This window comes from Xiphophorus couchianus, chromosome 16 (genome assembly GCF_001444195.1).
Source record: "Xiphophorus couchianus chromosome 16, X_couchianus-1.0, whole genome shotgun sequence".
NCBI lineage: Eukaryota > Metazoa > Chordata > Actinopteri > Cyprinodontiformes > Poeciliidae > Xiphophorus > Xiphophorus couchianus.
In genome coordinates this window covers 13161900-13181919 of record NC_040243.1, presented here as the reverse complement: position 1 = coordinate 13181919, position 20020 = coordinate 13161900, and the positions used below count along the sequence as shown (strand labels likewise).

The window sequence follows — 20020 nt, the reverse complement described above, 5'->3', positions numbered from 1 at the left end:
TCTCCGAAAGCAGCAGGAGATAGAGCAAGAGAGAGCGCTGATCGCCTCCTCTGAGCTCCTACTGTAATCTCCTCACTCTCTTGTGTCAGCGGGGGGGGCTTCTCTCAGGCTGCCCGTCTTCTTTCTGAAACACAAAGTATTGATCTAATCACAACCAGATCCGCCCCGACTTCAAAGAGACAGAGGAACGCAGGATTTTGCTGGATTTTACAGGGGGAAAAAAAGAAGAAGAAAAAAGAAGGGGAAAAAAACCGCTGCAGCAGCATTACATAAAGCGGAGTTTCTCTCATCTAACCCGAAAGCAATGGGACTTCCACAGAAATAGAAGAAATAAGGAATCGAGTGATTTAAAGAATGCACTGGATTCACTTCAACGAGACCTTCAAATGGGCAAGCGCTACGCACAGACGTGTCTTCTTGCCCTCCCTGTCACTTTCTAGTTTCTCATTCCCAGGACTCTCCCCATCTCATCTGGGGCGACCAAAATGAAGCCTCCCTCTCTCCAGTACCTGTAGGACATCGATCAACCCAAAGAGATGAGAAAACGTGACCAAAATAGTGAACTGGGAGTTCAACTCCCCCTGGCTTTAGGGCGAAAACACTCAAATATTACTTACACCTGAGATTCCTGACCACTCTGTGGTAAATCATTTGAGTTACTTTAATCCGAACATTAAAAAAAACAAAACACCCTTTCAGTTTCTCTAATGGAGAAAATTACAGAAAAGTCCCAAGAACATCAAAGTCTCTGATCTTGTGGGGGAGGAATTACTCAACAAGACTCGGGTCGGCTACTTCTTAAGAAATCTTCTCACGAATATTTAAGTCTTAAACCAAGCCTTTTCGAAAATAGAGGAAAGCGAGTGGCACAGACGCGAACCTGCGCATCGTTTGAGTGTCTAAACTGGGGGAAAGTGGCCAATTTCCCCCCTGAACGTTACTTCAAAGGCACATCAAAGGGAACTCCAATGGGGGCGAGTTTGAGGAGGCACGCAGTCCTCCAACTTACCATCGATCCACGAGTTCGTTTCCCCCTCAAATTAAACTCCACAAAAAGCGCTTATAATCCACATTGCTGGCGTCCAAACACGGTTAGGAACATAGAAGTGCAGTAAAAAAAAGGGGGGGGGAAACATATGTTTTTCTCTATTCCTTCTTTCTTCTTTTCCTCCTCCCTGGCGCCTTCAGGTTGCCATGCCGCACCGTAGGTCTCTCCTGTAGGCGACTCCAACACCAACTGAACCGAGAGGCTGGAGCAGCGCACTTCAAAGTGAGGAACCGACTGCCTGGTCCTGGCAGCTGCATAAAAAACAATCGCAGCTTTCTTCCTCCGGAATAAAAAAAGCAAAGGCAAATATCCAACACTCTTAGGTATATCTCACTCATGCGATGTGAGGGATACTTTAACGATTGTTCGGGTTATTTGGTGAGGCGTAAACTCTTTTTTTACAATATCTTCCCAGATCGCGAAGTTGCAGCTCCAGCAGAGGACCTTATCAAAGACAAGCAATCTTGAGCCAACTCCCTGAGGGCTTGGAGCGTCAGAAGTAACTGATCTGCCGCCTCAACAGCATTGTCGTTACAATCCCTCTATTGCCACATATACTTTAAAGACACTGAGTTTGTTTCTTCAGAAACTCTCACAGATCTTATGAAATTCAAATAAACCCCACGTACAGTCGTGGAGGTGAGTATTAATACAGAGGTCAGGGTTCCTGAACAGCCAAGTTAGGTCTTCTTTATTCATTTCGGGTATGTAATGAAAAAGTAGCAATCCAAGATTAAATTAAAAAAATACATTTTAATCTGCTTGCGACATTCTTTTGACAAGACAGAATCACATTAGTGTCCTTGCAGCGAGAATAAAAGATCTACTCATCATTTCAAATGTTCTCTGTAATCAAGCTGAAAAAACATTGTGATAATAATAAATGGCATGATCACTTTACATCTCATTCATTATCCAGGTTATTGAGCAGCATGCTGAATAACCATAACAGCAAGAGCGGTTATTACTCCACAGCTCCCACCAGTGGCAGCATGCAGACACGGCAGATGAGACATCTGCTCAGCAAAGGAAAAGTTTTCAGAACGCAGGGCCGCAACTACATATTTTTGAGGTGGATGCGAACATCATCATTGTAGGCTAGCTTAAGCTAACCTGAATATTTACAACTCTCTTGCTGATACACGGACATTTCTTACCTTCTGTCTTTGAACCACTTTGAAAAGCTTTTCTTCGTCTCTCCAACATCTTTATCCTTCCCCCTCTTCCGTTTTCTGTTTTGGGCCCCGGAGTTTTTTCTGCGCCCCATCTTTAGCTCCCTGTTGTTGAGGCATTACTACAAATTTAAAAGAAAACAAAACGCGCCTCAGCCGCTGCCCAAGCTGCCTGTATGGGAGGGGGGCGCCTAATCAGTGCTGTTCCTCTGTTATTGATCATTTCATACACAAACAGCTGTTAAGTACATAAAATGCTGACTATATAAAAAATAAATTCCCCACATCGTTTTTGCGCCCCCTCTAGTGCAGCGCCCCTATGCGTTGCATACACTGCATAGCCACCTTTTGCGCCACTGTCAGAACGCTATGGCAAGCTGTTTTAACATTTATTCAATTCCTCTGTAAAGTGAAAGTTTCTTAAAGTAATACATTTTTTTGTGACACTAGTTGAACAGACACCAACTCGAGATACTTTTGTCAAGTAACATCTCTGGAAAGTTTTCAAAATAGATACAGCAATGTTTTTGCTTTTTTCCACTCACATTTAAATGCTTAGACCACCAAACAAATTGTCACATGGAACAAATACAACTAGAGTAAATACAAAATGCAATTCGGAAATAATTATTTAACTGATTAAGATAAAAACATTTTCCAAATCAACCTGGTCCTAAGTGATAAAGTAATTATTCCCTCTTGCTAAATTGTGAATTACCCACATTTCTGGAATGCTAAGTAAAATTTCCACTAGACACATACAGTCCTGATCAATGCCTGAACCACAGAATCAATGCATTTATTCAACAGAAGGTGTCTGACAACATGAAGTAGTGTAAAAACTCTCAAAAACCAACTAATCTTTCCTCAAGCAAATGAAACTCAAAAACACATGTGAAATAAAGTTCACCACATCATAAAGGGTTACAAAGCCATTTCTAAGGCAAACAAACTTGAAACAGAGAGCCAGCATTCACAACTGAAGACGTCATGAAACAGTGGTGAACCTTTCCAGGAGGTCAAAGTTACTCCAACACGCATCAACGACTTATCCTGGAGTTCACAAAATACCCATTTAAAAATGAGACCGAACCAAAAAACCATTGATGGGAGAGTTACAAAATGAAAAACACTTGACAGTCTCACATTTATCAAAAAGCGTCTTGGTGATCACCAAACAGCTGAGAAATTATTCAGTGGACTGATGAGATGAAACTGAAACCTTTTGGCAGGTCGGCATTGAGTTCCAAAAGCAACAATATAATTCTGACATTCAAACACGATGGTGGTAATGTGATGATCTGAGGTTGCTTTGCTACTTCATGCCTAAAAACAAAATTCTGAATTTCTTGTGAAAGCAAAATTACGGTTTTGGAATGATCTAATCAAAGCCTGAACTTAAATATGATTAGCATTCTATGGGACGATCTAAACAGGCCATTAAAGCTGGAAATCTCTTCGATGCGGCAGAATCAAAACAAAGTTCCCAAAGAGAAGTTCACTAAAGTGATTTAAAAGACTCCTTTCTACAGTAATACTGATCCAGTCAAAGTCATGCTAGTGGGTTAAAAATGAAAGCAGCTGGAGTTTTAGAGGAACAAGTACAAAAACTTTGATTGCTGAGTACATCTTGGGTTTCTTTCATATACAACAGCCAAAAAAACTCATATGCCCCACAAATTTTCCAACTATAAAAATTAAAGCTTTCCACCCTCATATTTTGTTTTTAGTCAGTTATTCATTTGAGCATCTGGATCAGCAAAGATGATCTCTGTTTCAAACCTCTAATACTCTGAGACTTGTCAAATATAGATTGGATTTTTCTGCATGAAATACAGAATATTTGAAGGTGAGCTTGGAACCTGCTACTACTTTAGTTTCTTAGTAATCAAAAGAATAAAGAAGGGTCAGCACTTTGTTTGGCATCTCATTTGTCAGTTTAAATATTACAAATTAGACCCATAAAACATAAACTTTTCCAAAATGTCTTCAGAAGGAGACAGTAGTGAGACAGTGTGGTCTGTATCCTGTACCAAGTATTATTTCTTCTAGTGTCCTGGATCTGTTTCTTATAAATCACAAGGCCTACTTTATAATGTGTTTGCTTTAGCTCTCATCTGTTTGCTCCTGAATATAAAAAAATAAACATAAAGTATTAAAAAGTGTTGGGTTGGATTGGAGGTTCCAACCCAGTTCAACTTAGAACCACATGGTCTTTTATCTTCATAAAAACAAACTTGTAGAGGAAAATCTCAATATTGAAGGTATAGACTAAATGCTCAAATGATTGCCATACAAATGGTATTTCATCTAAGCAGCACATGATTCACTCCTCTCAGTAGCTCTGATCTGTTCATAACTTCAACTGCTGATAATATTGAAAGAGAAAAATCTCTCAATGGTCTCAGGGATCCCACAAACATCCACTAAGTGACCACTAACTAACACACACTAAGGATGTGTGTTATCAATGATAGTGGCATTTATTGACCAGCATCAACAGCGTTTTGGTTGGATCTGTGCAGCTTTTAAAGGGCCACCACAGGGGAGCCTTTGTTTCGCCATGACTGGATACATTCTTAAAAGAGCGTCAGTAGGTGCTTCTGGTCCTTTCTAGTCTCAGTAGACACAGATCCGAATACTACAGTACAAAGACAGCAAACGCTTTGATCAACCCATTTGTTAAAGGTGCTGTGAAACTTTCTCCCTTGATGCCTACCTTCCCATCAAGGATAATAAAAGGGAAATTTCTCTTGCAGAGGGCAACGGTGATGCTGGGATTACTCATCGTTCAAAGGGCACTTCATTGCCTTCAAACTCTCTCTGTTCTCATTCTGAACAAAAAATAAAAAAGCCAAACATCAAACTTACTGTCCCAAGTTAAAGAGCAACAGCTTGTGGTATTTGAGCTTCAGCAGGCGCTTCCACCGACCATCAAGAGTTTGTAGAAAAGCTTGTCTGATCAGAAAATATAAAACATCAGTCTGGCGTGGAATAAAAGAAGAGCTGTGTGACCCGCAGATGAGAGAAACTAGCCTACACAAACTAAGTTTATCTCATAAAAACTATCTGCACATCCAGCTAATATTCGGAGTCCTGTTCAGACAATGTCAGCCTTTGTTAACTTTGAAGGGCCCAGGCTGACCTCTGACAGTAAACACACCAGGGTGAAAACCATCTCCATGGTGATGGCGGGGACCCCCTGCCAGTACCTGGGGCCAGTCGGGCCCTCATGTCCTGCCTTGTCAGCTCCCCGCACGGTTCCTGGGAGGTCCCCACGGGTCAGGTCCTCCCTGCTGCCCCTCAGGAGCTGACCCCAGGTCTGTGCCCGGCCTGGGACCTGGGTTGTCCTTGGTTTCTTCCCCTATAAAAAGACGTTTGAAAAGAGTGCTTCAAGGAGAGAGGTTATGGGATGTTACTCTCCGTTTATAGGGAGATTTTATTACAGGGACAGGTCAAGCTCTGACTTCCTACAAATAGACAGAGAAGGGGACATATAAATCACAAGTAGGCGAGTCTTTTCTTGTGTGCATCAAAGAGTGCCTTGTAAAAACATTCATCCTCCCTCAACATTTTCACATTTTATCACATTACAAATACAGAGTTTAATGTAAGGTTTTAGGATCAAAGAAAGTAGTGCATAACTGAGAAGTGAAAGTTTGTTCTTACAAAAAAAGTCTGAAAAATGTATGAAATGCTTCATAGAAAGACCTTCTGACAAGGGCCGGATCTACAAGGATGTGGATCCCTGGGCTGCAGGCAGTTTTGGTGCCCTATACACTGAGGAAAATTATTTTACTAATGAAAATTACAGTACATTAATAGCAATCTTATATATCAGCAGGCATGAATTGATGCATGCTAGCAATGAATTGATGCATGCTAGGTTTAGTTTGTCCCTTAGCCAATAACTCCATCTTTCCCAAAAAAATCAACCACAATGTTATAATTTTTCAAATACTTGAATATTTTATATATTCATAAAAATCCCAAAACATTAATAAATCTCACTTAATTTGGGCCTATTAGTTTTATATGAAGTGCAATTTTTACAAAACATCCCTTCATTAAAAAAACAAAGCAAAAAAAAAAACACCTTTGGGACCCCAAAAGCTTAGGGTGCAGTTAACCCTTTCTAAAGTCTGACCCAGCTTCTGAGCACAGCTACGGGCTTTTGGGACCTATCTAAAGCAATTCAAGGGCTGACATGTGTGTTTTATTTGGAAAACAGCTCTAGATCGGGCCACAAAATCCTGGTTAGTTTTAGATCTGGACTTTGACTGGGTCATTCTAACACATGAATTTGCTCATAGTCACCCTTCCAGATAGAGTGAGTGACTATGAGCCTCCTGACTGATTCTCTGTTCAATGCCCTCCTAAGAGTAAGGTGGATACCATGACTTGATAGATGTGCTGTTGTTCCACACTAGTTTGTTTTGTAGATAATGGATTGAGCAGATCTCTGTGAAATGTAAAAAAATTGGAATATTGCTTTATATTCTGCATTAAACTTCTCCACAACTTCCTCTCTGGCCCGTTGGCTGTGTTCCTTGGTCTTCACGATAGTGGCTACTTAATTTTTTCCAGGAGCATCTACTAATATATCACATAAAATACATGACCGTGAGTCACAAGTGGCCTACACCTTCACTGAAAGACATATCAGATTACAAACAATCAGATAGCTTTGACGGGCGGAGGTTTTTACAACTAAGTAGCCTCCAACCTGTCGCTAGTGCTGCCGGCCGCCTCAGCGGTAGCCATAAACACTCCCCTCGGCATGCCGTCCTCTCTGTGCTGCAGCTCTGTGATCAGTAACTCGCTCTCAATTACAGTATTGTGTGCTGTTCCTTTTCGGCTTGGGGGTTAAACTCTTCGCAGCAACCCCTTTGAAGTGCTCATCCCTTTATCTCGAGCCAGCGCCAAGAATTTGGGGGAGGACAATGGAAAATGAAACCAAGAGGGAAGCTTATGGCAATTATCAACCAGAGCCATGAGGAGGAAGTCAGCTTGCTCATAGAGAAGATAAAGAAAGAGTAGGAGTCTGCCAGTGCAGGACAGGGGGTTACTGTTTCAAGTTTGTTTGGTGTGTACACACCCCGGGAGACAATCGACTGCTGAGAGAGAGGAAATGGAAGACTACCTCTTCAAAGTGAGTAACAACAGGGGGGACAAAAGGCTCTAAAGCTGATGAGAGGAGCTGTGATGGTGATGGTGATGGTGGTAGTGATGGCGCAATGGGTCGACTTAAGCCAGGACCAAACGTTGGCATGAGAAATATGGGGCGAGAAGAGAGGGAGAAGTGCTGTTGTCAGCAGAATCAAATAGTACGCAGCGGGTTGGGGAAGATACAATTAAAGTGTGGAGTTAAGACAGGCTTTGAAGTCGGACATGGTGCATAATAGCCTTAAAAGTTAAGGAAGGGCAACAATTCGCAAGTATGTTATGGGGGCTGTTTTGAAATAGGAAGAAGTGGGGAATAAAAGCCAGTGGTGCAGGGGGTTTGTTTTCGAAAGGGTTCAGTTTGAGGGGAATGAAGTTGGATTTCAGGCGCCAATTGGCCCCAGAAGAATGTTTTCTCTTTCTTTTTTTGGTCAAACATGAAAGCAGTGAGAGCGAGCAGCAGCCGGCGCCTCACCTGTAAATTCTGATAATGGGGGATGAGAGTGTGAAAGATGGAAGAAGACGAAGATAAACGTGTCAAAGAGAGTGGAATTGGAAGGGAGACAGGTGAAAGAGAATGAGACATGAAAAAGGAAAGGAATTGGTAGGGAAATAAGGCAGAGAAGAAATACAAGGCAGCAGCAGAAGAAGGGGGGGGGTGGTGGTGGGGTGTTGGTGGGTGTTGAAGGTTATTTATTGGTTTTTTCCCCTTGTTTTAATCCTATTTTGCGCTTGACTTTTAAGTCTACCAATGTATAGAAACAATGTCGGATGCACTGTTTAATCCCGTTTGGGCCATGAAGCTCACTCCACACTGACAGTAATGACTTTTATTTCCTCTGCCGCTCGCAGTCAAGCACCATGCAGGCACTTCACAGGCCAGACGCCCCAGTTCTGCCATGATTGACAGGACGGCAATTTGTCTCTGAATCAGTCTTAACCTGGACTCCTTCACTCATCCTTAATCTATCACCGTAACCCCGTTGGCCTTCTTCCTAACCCCCTCGTTCCAACTAGGAAAGGTGATTAACTCGCTTGCCCACACATCAGAGGCCAGATTTGTATCTTTTTTTATACTTCCTGTTGCCCCATGCACTTAACAAGTCTGGCCTTTAAAGAAGAAAGACAGAAGAAGTCCCATGTAAAGTTACACATAGAGAAGATAAAGACGATACCTTTGAGGAAGGAGACACAGGAAACATGCAGAAGAGTGTTTTCAGGTCCAATGAGAACAAATCATTTTGGGCTGGATGCTATGTGTTGAGGGGAAACGTAGCACTGCAACACATCATGGAAGGATCGGAAGCAAAAGAAGTATTTATCTTAGGAGTGCCCAGATTGTGGCTCTAGGGAACCATTTGTGACCCTTGAAAGAATTTTGCGAAACTCTTAATTGAAAAATGGACCAAATTTGGCCCAATAGCACAGCCGATAGTCCGGTAGACTCGGTTCAATTGGGGACCAACATGTATACCTCTGAAGAACAAATGAGCGCAACATCCTTCTTCACAAAATGTGAACAAAATGGAGTGGTGTGAGATCTTAGCAGTTGTAGGATTTCTTTTTTGTCTTTGGTAAAAGAAAACAAGCTATTTCTCCCTCATCTTGTATGTTATTGCTGTGTAGGTAAAAAGAAAATTGAAAAAAAAAAACTGCATTAAAAAAAATTATATAACTTTTTGTTGCCTACAAGATAAAATCCCCAGTTATATAACTTTATTAAATGAGCAATACTGCATCCAGCATCAAAGTAGGCAGGCAGGAAAAAACAAAATAGACCAAACCAATCATGAAGGATCTGATTGTTTCGGCATCCACTACAAAAACTTTGGACAGCACTGATGTACATATTTTTCCATGTTATATGTTAGCCTATAACATAAGACACCAATACAAGTAATTGCAATATGATAAAAAAGAATTTGACCATACTTTTGCGAGATCTTGTGCAAACACTTTCCCTAAATATCTTCATCGTGTCACTGACCTCATGTCGAAAATCAGCAGACATTTTTCACTTGTTTACATAACTTATGCTGTATTTGCATTTTAAACTGAAAGCAAGCTTCTCTTCAATCTAAATGCAAAACAGCAAGACTATGTGGGAGTCCACAGCATCGGCAATGGACACATTTGGTGGCTCAGCGCGGCTCGGTGAGGTGGCACTGAAGGTGTCTGATCAAACTGAGGTTTCAGAGAGGCCGAGGTTAACTGCATCAGCTTTAAAGGTCTGGCTAAGAACAGACAGACAGAAGCATTTTCAGCTTTCATTAAGATGGATGGATGGATGGATGTCCCTGTGGTCTGCGTATCCACAGCCACATTAAAAGCAGACACTGAGTAAGATAAATAAAAAAGACATAGACAGAGGGTCAGAGATGCAGACAAACCTCCCACACTGTCTTAAACGCCTCTGTCCCTCTGCTCAGCCCACATCATCTGATGGCGGATTTCTGCCACAATCACAAAAACACAACCTGCTGCGCCTTCTTCACAGAGTCTGTATAGCCTCTAACCCACTTGTCCTCAGATCACTCAAAGCCATTGCTGTTTCATAGCCCCTGTTGTGTTTGAGTGACAGCACTGGGAAAAGAGAGAGAGGGGAAAAGAACGCCTCATAAATACCATGTCAACAAAGAGAGAGACAACACAGAAACGGAGAAAGCGTGAAGGAAGACGACACAAACACAGGAATGTGTAGCGGGTGCTGTGTGTGAAGTGTTGGCAATAAACAGGTTTTAAATATGCAAGCAGTGTTGCTGCAGCCAAGCACGGGCTTCCTGGGGTCTGACTCAGAACAAAAGCTCTATAAAAAGATCCAGCGGCACGCAAGCTCGAGCAAACGATGACTTTGTCAATCATCTGCTGATGTACAGTCAATCCCAGGAGCCTGTCACGGGACTGAGGTGCACATATCCACACGTCACATGTTTAAACCTTACAAGAGGAGCGGAGAAGCAGCAGAGATTGCTCTAAAAAAAAAAAGAAAAGAAACTCGCCATGCTCTGCATATTCATGTATTTCCTCAAATAATCTCTACGAGAAAGACAATCAATGAAACTCTGGTTTAAATGTTTCAGAAAAACGTCATCTATCATCCAAACACACTTACGACTCAAATTCATGCATGACTTTAAATTTTCTGAAATAAAAAATGATCCAGCACCACAACTTGAAACTAACCTCTAGAGCTTTGCAGAATTATCCCTTAAACTTTTGTTGTGCTAAAACCACAAACCTTAGTGAGCTAAGAACAAGAAAAATGCGATGTGGATTTGTATTCCGCTCCCTGTGTTCTGAAACCCCCAAATAAAATCCATGGTAACCAGTGCCCACATGTATTTAAAGGAGTTAATCTGCGTGTAATTTATTCTCAACATAAATCCAGCTGTTCCAGAGAATACCAGAGAACAAGAAGCATCATAAAATCTAAGGAACTCAATAGATAGGTCAGGGACAAAACTATGGAGAAATTTAAAGAAAGTTTAGGACATTAAACATTGTTCCAAGCATCAAAGATCTCACTAAGAACTTTTTAAACTAAATACATGGCAATCCCAGAAGAAAACCAGTTAGAGGCTGAAAAAAATTCACAAACATACAAACAGAGCTGCTAGACAATGATCTGGATCAAAGGATATGTCTTTTTCAGAACGGCCCAGTCAATGTCCGGGCCTAAATCCAATTCAGAATTTGAAACTAGAAGAGCCAAGTACGAATATTTACACAGTTACATTTACTTAAGTAACTTTTTGTAAAAAAAAACAACAAAAAACTTTTAGGAGTAGTTTTAATCCACCATACATTTTACTTTTACTTGAGTAAAATGTCACGAGTAGCTACACTGAACGAAGAACAAGCTTATTTTAAACAAAAACTACATGAGACACAAACTCTTGCCTACAGTTTATGTCAAAGTGAGCCCTCTTGTTCATGAAACAGCTTTGCTCTTTTAATGTTATTTTCTATCTGCTAGACATTTTGTGCCGTTAGGAGACCAAGAAGATGATGCATTTATACCTTACTTAAGAATGGGTTTCATAAAAATTATTTGGAAGAATGTTTCTTCAGTCTGTGTTTGTTACTTACATATTATTACATTATTTTGGTCTTTAAATTCACATAAATCTATATTTTTGTATATCAGATCACATCATTTTCAAATAATAAATCAGATCTTAAGATGAGTTAATTAGTACTTGCGTATCATTTTTTACCAAAAACTGTTCACTTCTTATTTCTTGAACGGTCTCTTGGACATGTTAAAGTAGTGCTACTCTTTCTTGAGTCCATGGTTTGAGTTCTCTGCAGATACAGATCAACCTGAATCTTCATAGATGCCATCCATCTAATCTAGCTGAGCTTGAAAGAAGATTGGGCAAAATTTCTGTCTCCCAGATGTGGCAGCCGGCAGAGATGTACCACATGTACCTTTTGTTTTTTGATCCATCACATAAAATACCAATACAGTACATTACGGTTGTAGCTGTAATGTAACACCATGTGAAAAAGTTTCGACAGGCGCCGTTAAATTTTGGCACCATGAAAAGTGAGAGAACAGTAGATGAGTGTAGACCTTTGGACCTCGCTGACGGCCTTTGGACAACAGTCCGCTGTCTGATGTGGAGATAACAGAGAGGAAGCGAAGGCTTTGATCCTTAATGGGGCCGTGGCGGCTCCGTGGAAATGACATTCAAGGCTTGTATTTACACAAGCACAATTATGTTGGTAATTTTGGCAGTAGACAATCAATTAGAGTGAAACTATGTCACAGATTAAAGGAGAGGTTATGACTGAATCCTGTTTGGGTGTCAATGAGCAAAGCAGGAGTCTGCCTAATAAGCCAAAGAAAACAGTTTTAGATCTCCGGTACCAGCAGCTGTAAACCTTTCATGGATCTGAAAGTTTGTAACAAAGTGTTCGTCTCGTCTGCTGATGGCGCAGTAGACAGGCAGTTAGCACAAGGCGCTCTTTACTACTGAGCCACACTAGTTTTGATTAAAAATGGGAAGTCTTTTCAAATATTTGATTTCTCAGACCACATCTTTACTTAAACTCAGTGATCTTTGACATTTAAACCCTTATAATATTTCTGATTTAACTCTCTTGACCTTATGGTGTTACTACCATTAAGGAATAACCTTTTCCAAACGTTCTGGTGCATAGAGCCCAGAGGACAAATCTGCTGCCGTTGATACTGAAGATCATATTTATTTTTCGGCATCAAAGGCAACGTTTTATCAAGAACTAGGGCCTTTTTTGTTTATTTGTGGGTCAATTCAGATTATTTTGGTAAATTTTAACTTAAGAAAAAACCATGATGATCAAACTCTATCTGCCTCCTTTCAAAAATCTTTGGGACACACTGCATGGTTTAGTAAAAAAAGAAAAAGAAAACTTTTCTACATTTTGTCATGTTAAAGCTACAAACATTTTAGACTTATAAAGTGACACAGAGCAGCACAGGTGAAAGAATGTGTTCATGTCAATTGAACCCAAAATTAAGCTATTTTGGTCATGATGCACATCTCTGGTGGGGGTGGGGAGGCTACCACTGGAGATATAATTGAACACAGTGTGGGCAGCATTATGCTGTGGGCATGCTTTTATTTAGCAGAGATAAGGAAACTGGACAGAGTTGATGGAATTTACAATGTCTTGGCAATCTGGCAGGAAACCACGCTAGTAGCTTCAGTGCAAAGCGATTAGAGACCAACACTGATGACTGTGGCTGCAGCACAGCAAAATGAGAAAAAGTTCAAGTGGAATGAATAACGCTGCACGACACTGTACCTGTGCAAAAGGACAGCCCCCATATTTTTGTGTCTCTGATCAAAATCTGGACAAAGGGAAGAAGAGTTAATGATGCATCCCATTCCTCCCTTCTTCAGACAAAGTCCACAGCAGAACCTCTCTGGTTTTGCAACTTGTTAAAACAACCAGGTGTGATTGAGGCTTTTACTCGCAGCACAGCACGGACAAAAGGCGGTACATATAAGAAAACATTGCATGCATGCCATTAGATGTATATAAATGAGCATGCAGCTTGGATGTAACGCTGCAATAGTAATGACTCCTCTGCACCTTCTGCAGAAACAACAGAGTCTACAAAGCCTTTGCCCTGAATGACTAAACTCCAGCTTCTCAGATGTTGGTCTGACAGACTTCTCTCTCTCTCTCTTCGTCTCTCTTTCTGTGCTTTTCTTCTATTCTTCTTCTCTCTGCATGGGCAGCAGAAATCAGCACATCAAATAAATACGGAGAGGGGAAACATGTTTGCTTTGGAGACGGCAGAGCAGGTCACGGACAATGGGAACACGTAAAGTGTGGGCGTGAAAAGAAAGCAATTCCAATGCAAATAAGTGTGGAGGCCTCTGAAATCAAAACTGATCCAGGGATGTAATAACATCTTTAAATTTTATTCAAGGGAGGGAAAATAAATATTGGGATGCTTCGAAAATGATCAGTATTCAAGCCCCTGCATTCCTTGTCGACATTATCCACAACCTGATAGGAGATTATTATAATGCTCCATCATATGCGCCTGTTATTAAAAACCTATAAATTCCTGGCGCTTCTGGAGGAGGCTGAGAGATTTAACGTGTGAATCTCTGAGTGGGATGGCGGATAAAACACAAAGCGTTGGCTGAAACAGAAACATCAAGGCCTGTGGCTGCAGCCTTAACCTGAGGTCCAAACAATCTACTTACAGCGCACGTTATCCGAACCGACCACAAACCCCTGGCTGCTCTCCGCTCTCCAAACCAGGGTTTGGCCAGAGACACGGTGTCAAATAATGACGGAGGGGGGCGATGGGAATTCAAGGACTCTTGCTCTAGCCTAATCTTGGTTAAAGTACACACTGTGGTCAATGAGAACAGCAAAACTTACTCGGATGGAGGGACTGATTAAAGACGACGAAAAAAACCACCAAGGAATGGGGCAAAGACAGTCAAAATAAAACAAAACAAGGAGAGACAAAGTCTTTTATTACAAATGATGAATTTATAAAAATATGAACATTTTCATGAGAAAGTCAGGCAACTGATAAAAAGACACAGAAATGAACACTTTAGCTGGATGAGGACATCAAAATGCTACATTTAATCAATGTTAAACTAAAATGAGGTAAACAAACTTCAGAATGACCGGTCCGGTGGAGTGAAGGATGAGAGGGAACTACAATGCTCACTTCTGTTGGCCGGCATCGTCCTTCATGTCCTGGAGTGTCTGAGCTTCATGCTGTTACCTGTGAAAAAAAGAGAATATAAAAGAAGCATTACTGCTGAAGAAGATGATGAATGATGATGATGAATTTATAAAATATAAAAGAAGCATTACTGCTGAAGAAGATCAAAATGGAAACAAATGCCTCAGAATTAGCAAAGTAACACGTTTTCTTCTTCTTACTTTGACAGCACACACCCAAACGAACCGAAAGAACACAATGACTTGCAAAAGGATTTGAACAACTTGAAATGTTTTTGCCTTTTATCATGTTACAACCACAAACTTCAGTGCGATTGATTTGTTTTATTTCTTTTGCGACAGAGGAGCACATAATTATGAAGTGGGGAGGGAAATGAAGCCTGGTGTTTTACAAATGGCCAAAGACTGTTCGGGTCAGATGAGACCAACATGGAAGTTTTCAATGCCAGTCACAATGAGTGGCACAAAACCAACAGTGGATATCTCTCTCATTATGAGCGAAGCAGCATCATGCTGTGGGGATGATTTCATTTGTTAAAATCCGTGTGACCTGTGTGCCGCCATAAAAGAAAAGTACTCAGGTTTAAAAGGTGGTGCCAAAAACAATTCTTATGTTCCCTATTTGGAAAAGTAATTAACGAAACCTTTAGGATATCAGATGCATTTTTTTGGCTAGTGTTAATACAATTGAATTTTTTTTCTGTTTTCTTCTTTTATGAACATACTGGTATCATCTCCTCTTATGATGCTGTGGTGAAGTACAGCGTGTGTTCAGCAAGATCCAGCTAGCAAGGCGACTTTGGCAAGATGGTGTGTATCCTCATATTAGACCTTCTTACCTCTTAGATGCATCATCAGGAAACAAAGTCCTTCTTATAGAAAAGAGTGAAACACAGAATAATCTAAGATACTTTACAAATCTATACACAAAGCTGTAAACAAGCACTCTATACCTCCTGTTGCGGCAGGCATCCAGGTCTTCCTGCAGCAAAGTGGCCGTCTTCTGGAGAAAGCCGACCTACAGCACACACACACACACACACACACACACACACACACACACGATGTAAAACATGGTGCAGCGAAATGGTGCTGGAAATAACTGTGGGTGTAAACAGAAAGGAGGAAGCAGGAGACCGGTTGGTGTGAGCTAGGTTGTGCTTTTGGCTGGTGTTGGGTAGCGCAACAGAGGAGAGTGAAAGAAAAGGCTGCTTGTTAAGTCCAAGGGTCAAGACAGCCGGGGCCGAGGGGTCAGGAGATCAGGGCAGCAGGGTTAAGGCACACTGGGACAACAGGGCACATTATGGGCCAGAGTTTGGACGCTGTGAGTGGAGGCAGTGCAGCTCTTTTGTTTGGCTACAAATTGTAAGTTTATTTATGAAGTGCTGCTTTTGGCTGGAGTGAAAATAAACCCCCATCTACATTTACTTGGCATCCAGCGCCTGGCAGAATAATCACAGCTCCAGAAGAATCCGTATTGTTCTGGGACTAGCGTACTGGAGCCGAGGGTGCATTCCTTTCTGTGGGGGAGACCTCAGCTCCAATTCTAGCGTTTCATTTAAAATATATGCAAAACTCTACCAAAATGTGGTTTCAATCCTCATGAGGCACAAAAAAAAAAAACCTCTCCGTACCTGTTTTTTTTTTCTCCCTCTATTCAAAAACAATCCATGTTAATGTGTAAGAACCCGAAACGCTGTCAATGAGACGAGAGGCCGCTCTGGTCACGGATTACATTTTATAAACATTTCTGATCACAGTGCTGTGGTCTGTGTGCTGAAATGAGATCCAGGGAGATGTATTTAAACAAGGGAGGGTTGAACATGAGCCCTTTTTACCCTGAAAGCTCTTATTAACAAAATTATTTACAGTGTAAACACCGAGAAGGGGTCCGCAGGTTAAACTAGCTCAGTGCTCTAAAAAAAATAACTATAGAAAAGGGCGAGATTTCACTTCATTTATAGCTCTGTGCAAATACTTGGGTTATCTCCAAATCCCTCTATGTGATAAAAAAAAAATATTCAGGTAGTTTTATTCCCAGTTTATCTCTCCATTACATACAAAGTGTTAACTATTTGGTCCCAACATTCCTCCATTTTGGACCAATAACCATTGCCATAGCTTAATTCCTCATGCTGGTCTAATGTTTTGTTGAATTGTTTTGATTAATGATCACAATAACATGAAATAAATTAAACTATCATCAGATACATTTATATTACACCTACATTTTAATTAATTGTGGTTCAAATCCATATTTTTTCAGTCAACCTACAGAAAAACTTACGTCACACTCTAAACACATCATGGAGTAAATGTTTGATTCTCTATTCATAGATGATTATGATGCGGTTTGAAAACAAAAGTTAAATTGTTTATGTCAGCATCACTGCGAACTTTGTAAACGCTTTTTACCATTTTTTATTTTTAAAATGTAGTGTGAATGAACACTTCACAGTCCTTTCTAGCTGATCTCTGATCTGTACAAGCGGTGCTGCAGAGTTTATAGAGGGATTTCATAACTCTACCTGATGACATTAAAACACCAGCAGTGTTTAAGAACTGAGCTGGAGCTTGTGTTAAAGTATTCAGCAGACAATTGCAGCTTTATACGACACATTTACCTACTTTACTACCCACTGACTGGTGATGAAATAAACAGCAGGGAGACAAGAGATGGTGAGCTTGAGTTAATCTGACTTTATTTTTTTTACAGATTTTTGTCTGTAAGACAAATTTTAGACAGATTTCTTTAGGCATTGCATGTCTCATATTTGACTTTATTGAACAGTAGTTTGACAGGACAGAGGAGAGAGGAGGACATGATGCGCCTGCTCAGCGAACGGAGCCACTCAGCGCTTCAACTCTGGAGTTTTAAACTTGACAGAAGGACGACATTAAACTGAATCTTTAGCGACTAGAAAACATTTAACAAAACTCATTTTGTTCTCACTTCTTTAGTTTAATCTAACTCATATTGTTATAGAAGCAACATATAGAAGCACCGGGTCAAGAAGAGAGCTGGATCCATAGCGATGGATTCCAGCCACCCGGGCCACAGACTGTTTGTGCCGCTGCCATCAGGCAAGCGGTACAGGAATATACGGACTACAACAAATAGACTGAGAAACAGTTTCTTCCCCACAGCCGTCAGAGCCATTACTCCCTGCCGCCCCCCCCTCCCACACATATCATAACCTCGCAGTCACACATACATATCCCCCACCCCCACACAGCCATATTGTTCTGCACTTTGCACTGTCACATTATCTGTACTTTGCCATAATTGGACCTGCTGCTACTTCTTTGGTGTGGTTGAGTGCCTTTAGTTAATTTAGTTGTATATATTGTTATTATTATTATTGTGTGTTTTCTTATTTATACTGTATATATTTGACCTTTTGCACGGGAGCTGCAATGGAAATTTTGTTGAATTCTGTTCAATGACAATAAATGCTATCTATCTATCTAAGCCGTTGTCATCAAGAGGGCGGGGGAGTCCACACAAGTGGCCAAATATTTGATTAGAGATATTTCCTGCCAAGTTCGTGCTGGATTTTCGCCCCCCTTTTTTCTTAAAATGATTCTGCTAAACTGTTATAAGTGAACTTTTAGGGGCCAGACACATATTCCTTAATCCTCACATATCTACAATCCTGATTTATTAAAGCCCACACTAACCAAACAATATGATGAGAGAAAAATAACCGAAAGGGCTTCCAGAAAGCCTGGAGATCAAGACTATCTTAAATAACTACAAGAAACTGTAGTGCACTGGCAAACAAGAAAATAAAAGTTGCAGAGCTTAAAACTTCAGCACAGTACTTTACGTTTCATAAATTTATAATGTATGAATTTATTAGACAGACAAATTATTTTGCAGACAAATCCAGTTTCCAGCAAAGAAAGAACATACTGCTAACACAAATAACAGGATGTACTGATAGGTAAAGTTTTCTTTTAAACACCATTAAAGAACATCTTTAAAAATATGGGAAAAACAACAAGCTATAAATTAGGGCACGCTGTGCACATATAATGATTCTGTAATCAAGCAGAAATAGAAAAAAACATGGACCTGTCACCCAGTGAAAATATTTAGGGAATAAAAACTAGAGAAACAAAGGCTTCAAGATATTGAGGGGCTAAACTTCTAAAATAAAAAAAGTAGAATAAATGAATAAAAACTTTTAAACTTAAAGCAACTGATCTCCACCAAAGTGCTGTTGCTAGAGAAAGTGATGCAATGTGTGAAAGCAGACATTAAAAAAGCAGAATGCCCATTAAAATAATAATAATAATAAAAAAAAAATCATTCCTGTATTTTAACTTCTATTTATTTTCACCAAAAGTTCTCACCTGAGCTTTCAGGGAGGTGATGGTGTCCTCCAGCTCCTTCCTGAGATCCGCCGGCATCAGACCTTTGATCTTCTCCTCATACTGTTGATGCACCATTGTCACCTGGGAAGACAGATCCTGTTAGATCAAACGCCTTCAAATCCAAGACCAACACGATCACAGGGTGATCGACAGATGCAGCCGAACAAGGGCATCTCAGTAACTTAGAATATCCCTGAAAAGTTCAGTCATCTCAGCAATTCAGTTCCTAAAGTGAAGCTCAGATTTTATAGATTTATCACACATTGACTGATGTGTCAATGTGTGACACATCAGTCAATTCATTAAAAAAATGGATGCTTTTTTTAAGCATTAATTTTGGTAAAATTATATGATTATGGTTTACAGCTCATGGAGACATCATAATAATATATAAAAATAAATAAAAATGGTTTTCAATTCAACATGTCAGCCTACTGAAAGATATGTCAGTATGCTGTGCAGTGTACACACAATTCTTGATTGGGGGTTTGAATGGATTTGCTTTGTAATCCTCTTAATTCTCTGTTTTGAATTTCAGTTTTTCCTTCCACTTAACCTTCCATTAGTATGCTGGTAAAAGCCTACTTTGTGTTCTGTAGGAAAAACATTTTCGTGGACTGTTTGCAGGACAACTACAAGGTCAGTAATCTCCTTTGTGATTGTGCGGAACATAATACTGGCATGTCATAGCATTTCTGCTTTTAAAACAAAAAACAAATTAATCAGTCTTAAGGAATATAAACATTTTTCAAAAACGATTACGTTTGTCTTTGCTGCAAAACATAATCCTTAAAATTTGCAGAAATAAACAGATTATACATTTATCATTGCGTGTCATATCTATAAAAGTCTCCGTTTTTGAACCGAATCCCTGAAGCACAAAACATTTTGACGATATTCTACTTTACGGAGATGCATCTGTACATCATTAATCTGAGAATGTACCTGCTGAGTAAGTGTTTCTGCATGTCTTTGACTCTGAGGCACTGTAAGCCAAGTAGCAGCTGACACACACACACACACACACACATACACACACGCACACGCA

At 40.3% G+C, this 20020-nt stretch overlaps 1 protein-coding gene across 8 annotated transcripts in view; it reads right to left on the bottom strand.

The window, feature by feature from the left end:
• Positions 1-11: 11 nt before the first annotated feature.
• cep112 (centrosomal protein 112) overlaps positions 12-20020 on the bottom strand; it is a 137449-nt gene continuing 117440 nt past the window's right edge. For 5 of the 8 annotated variants that reach the window (XM_028042060.1, XM_028042062.1, XM_028042063.1 and 2 more), the window contains 3 exons: positions 18952-19053; positions 15546-15610; positions 14356-14632 (listed from right to left, as the gene is read on the bottom strand). In XM_028042060.1, coding sequence (XP_027897861.1) covers positions 14629-14632; positions 15546-15610; positions 18952-19053 — 171 coding nt within the window. In that variant the 3' untranslated portion in view covers positions 14356-14628. The other 3 variants (XR_003598669.1, XR_003598668.1, XR_003598670.1) reach the window with 3 other exon arrangements.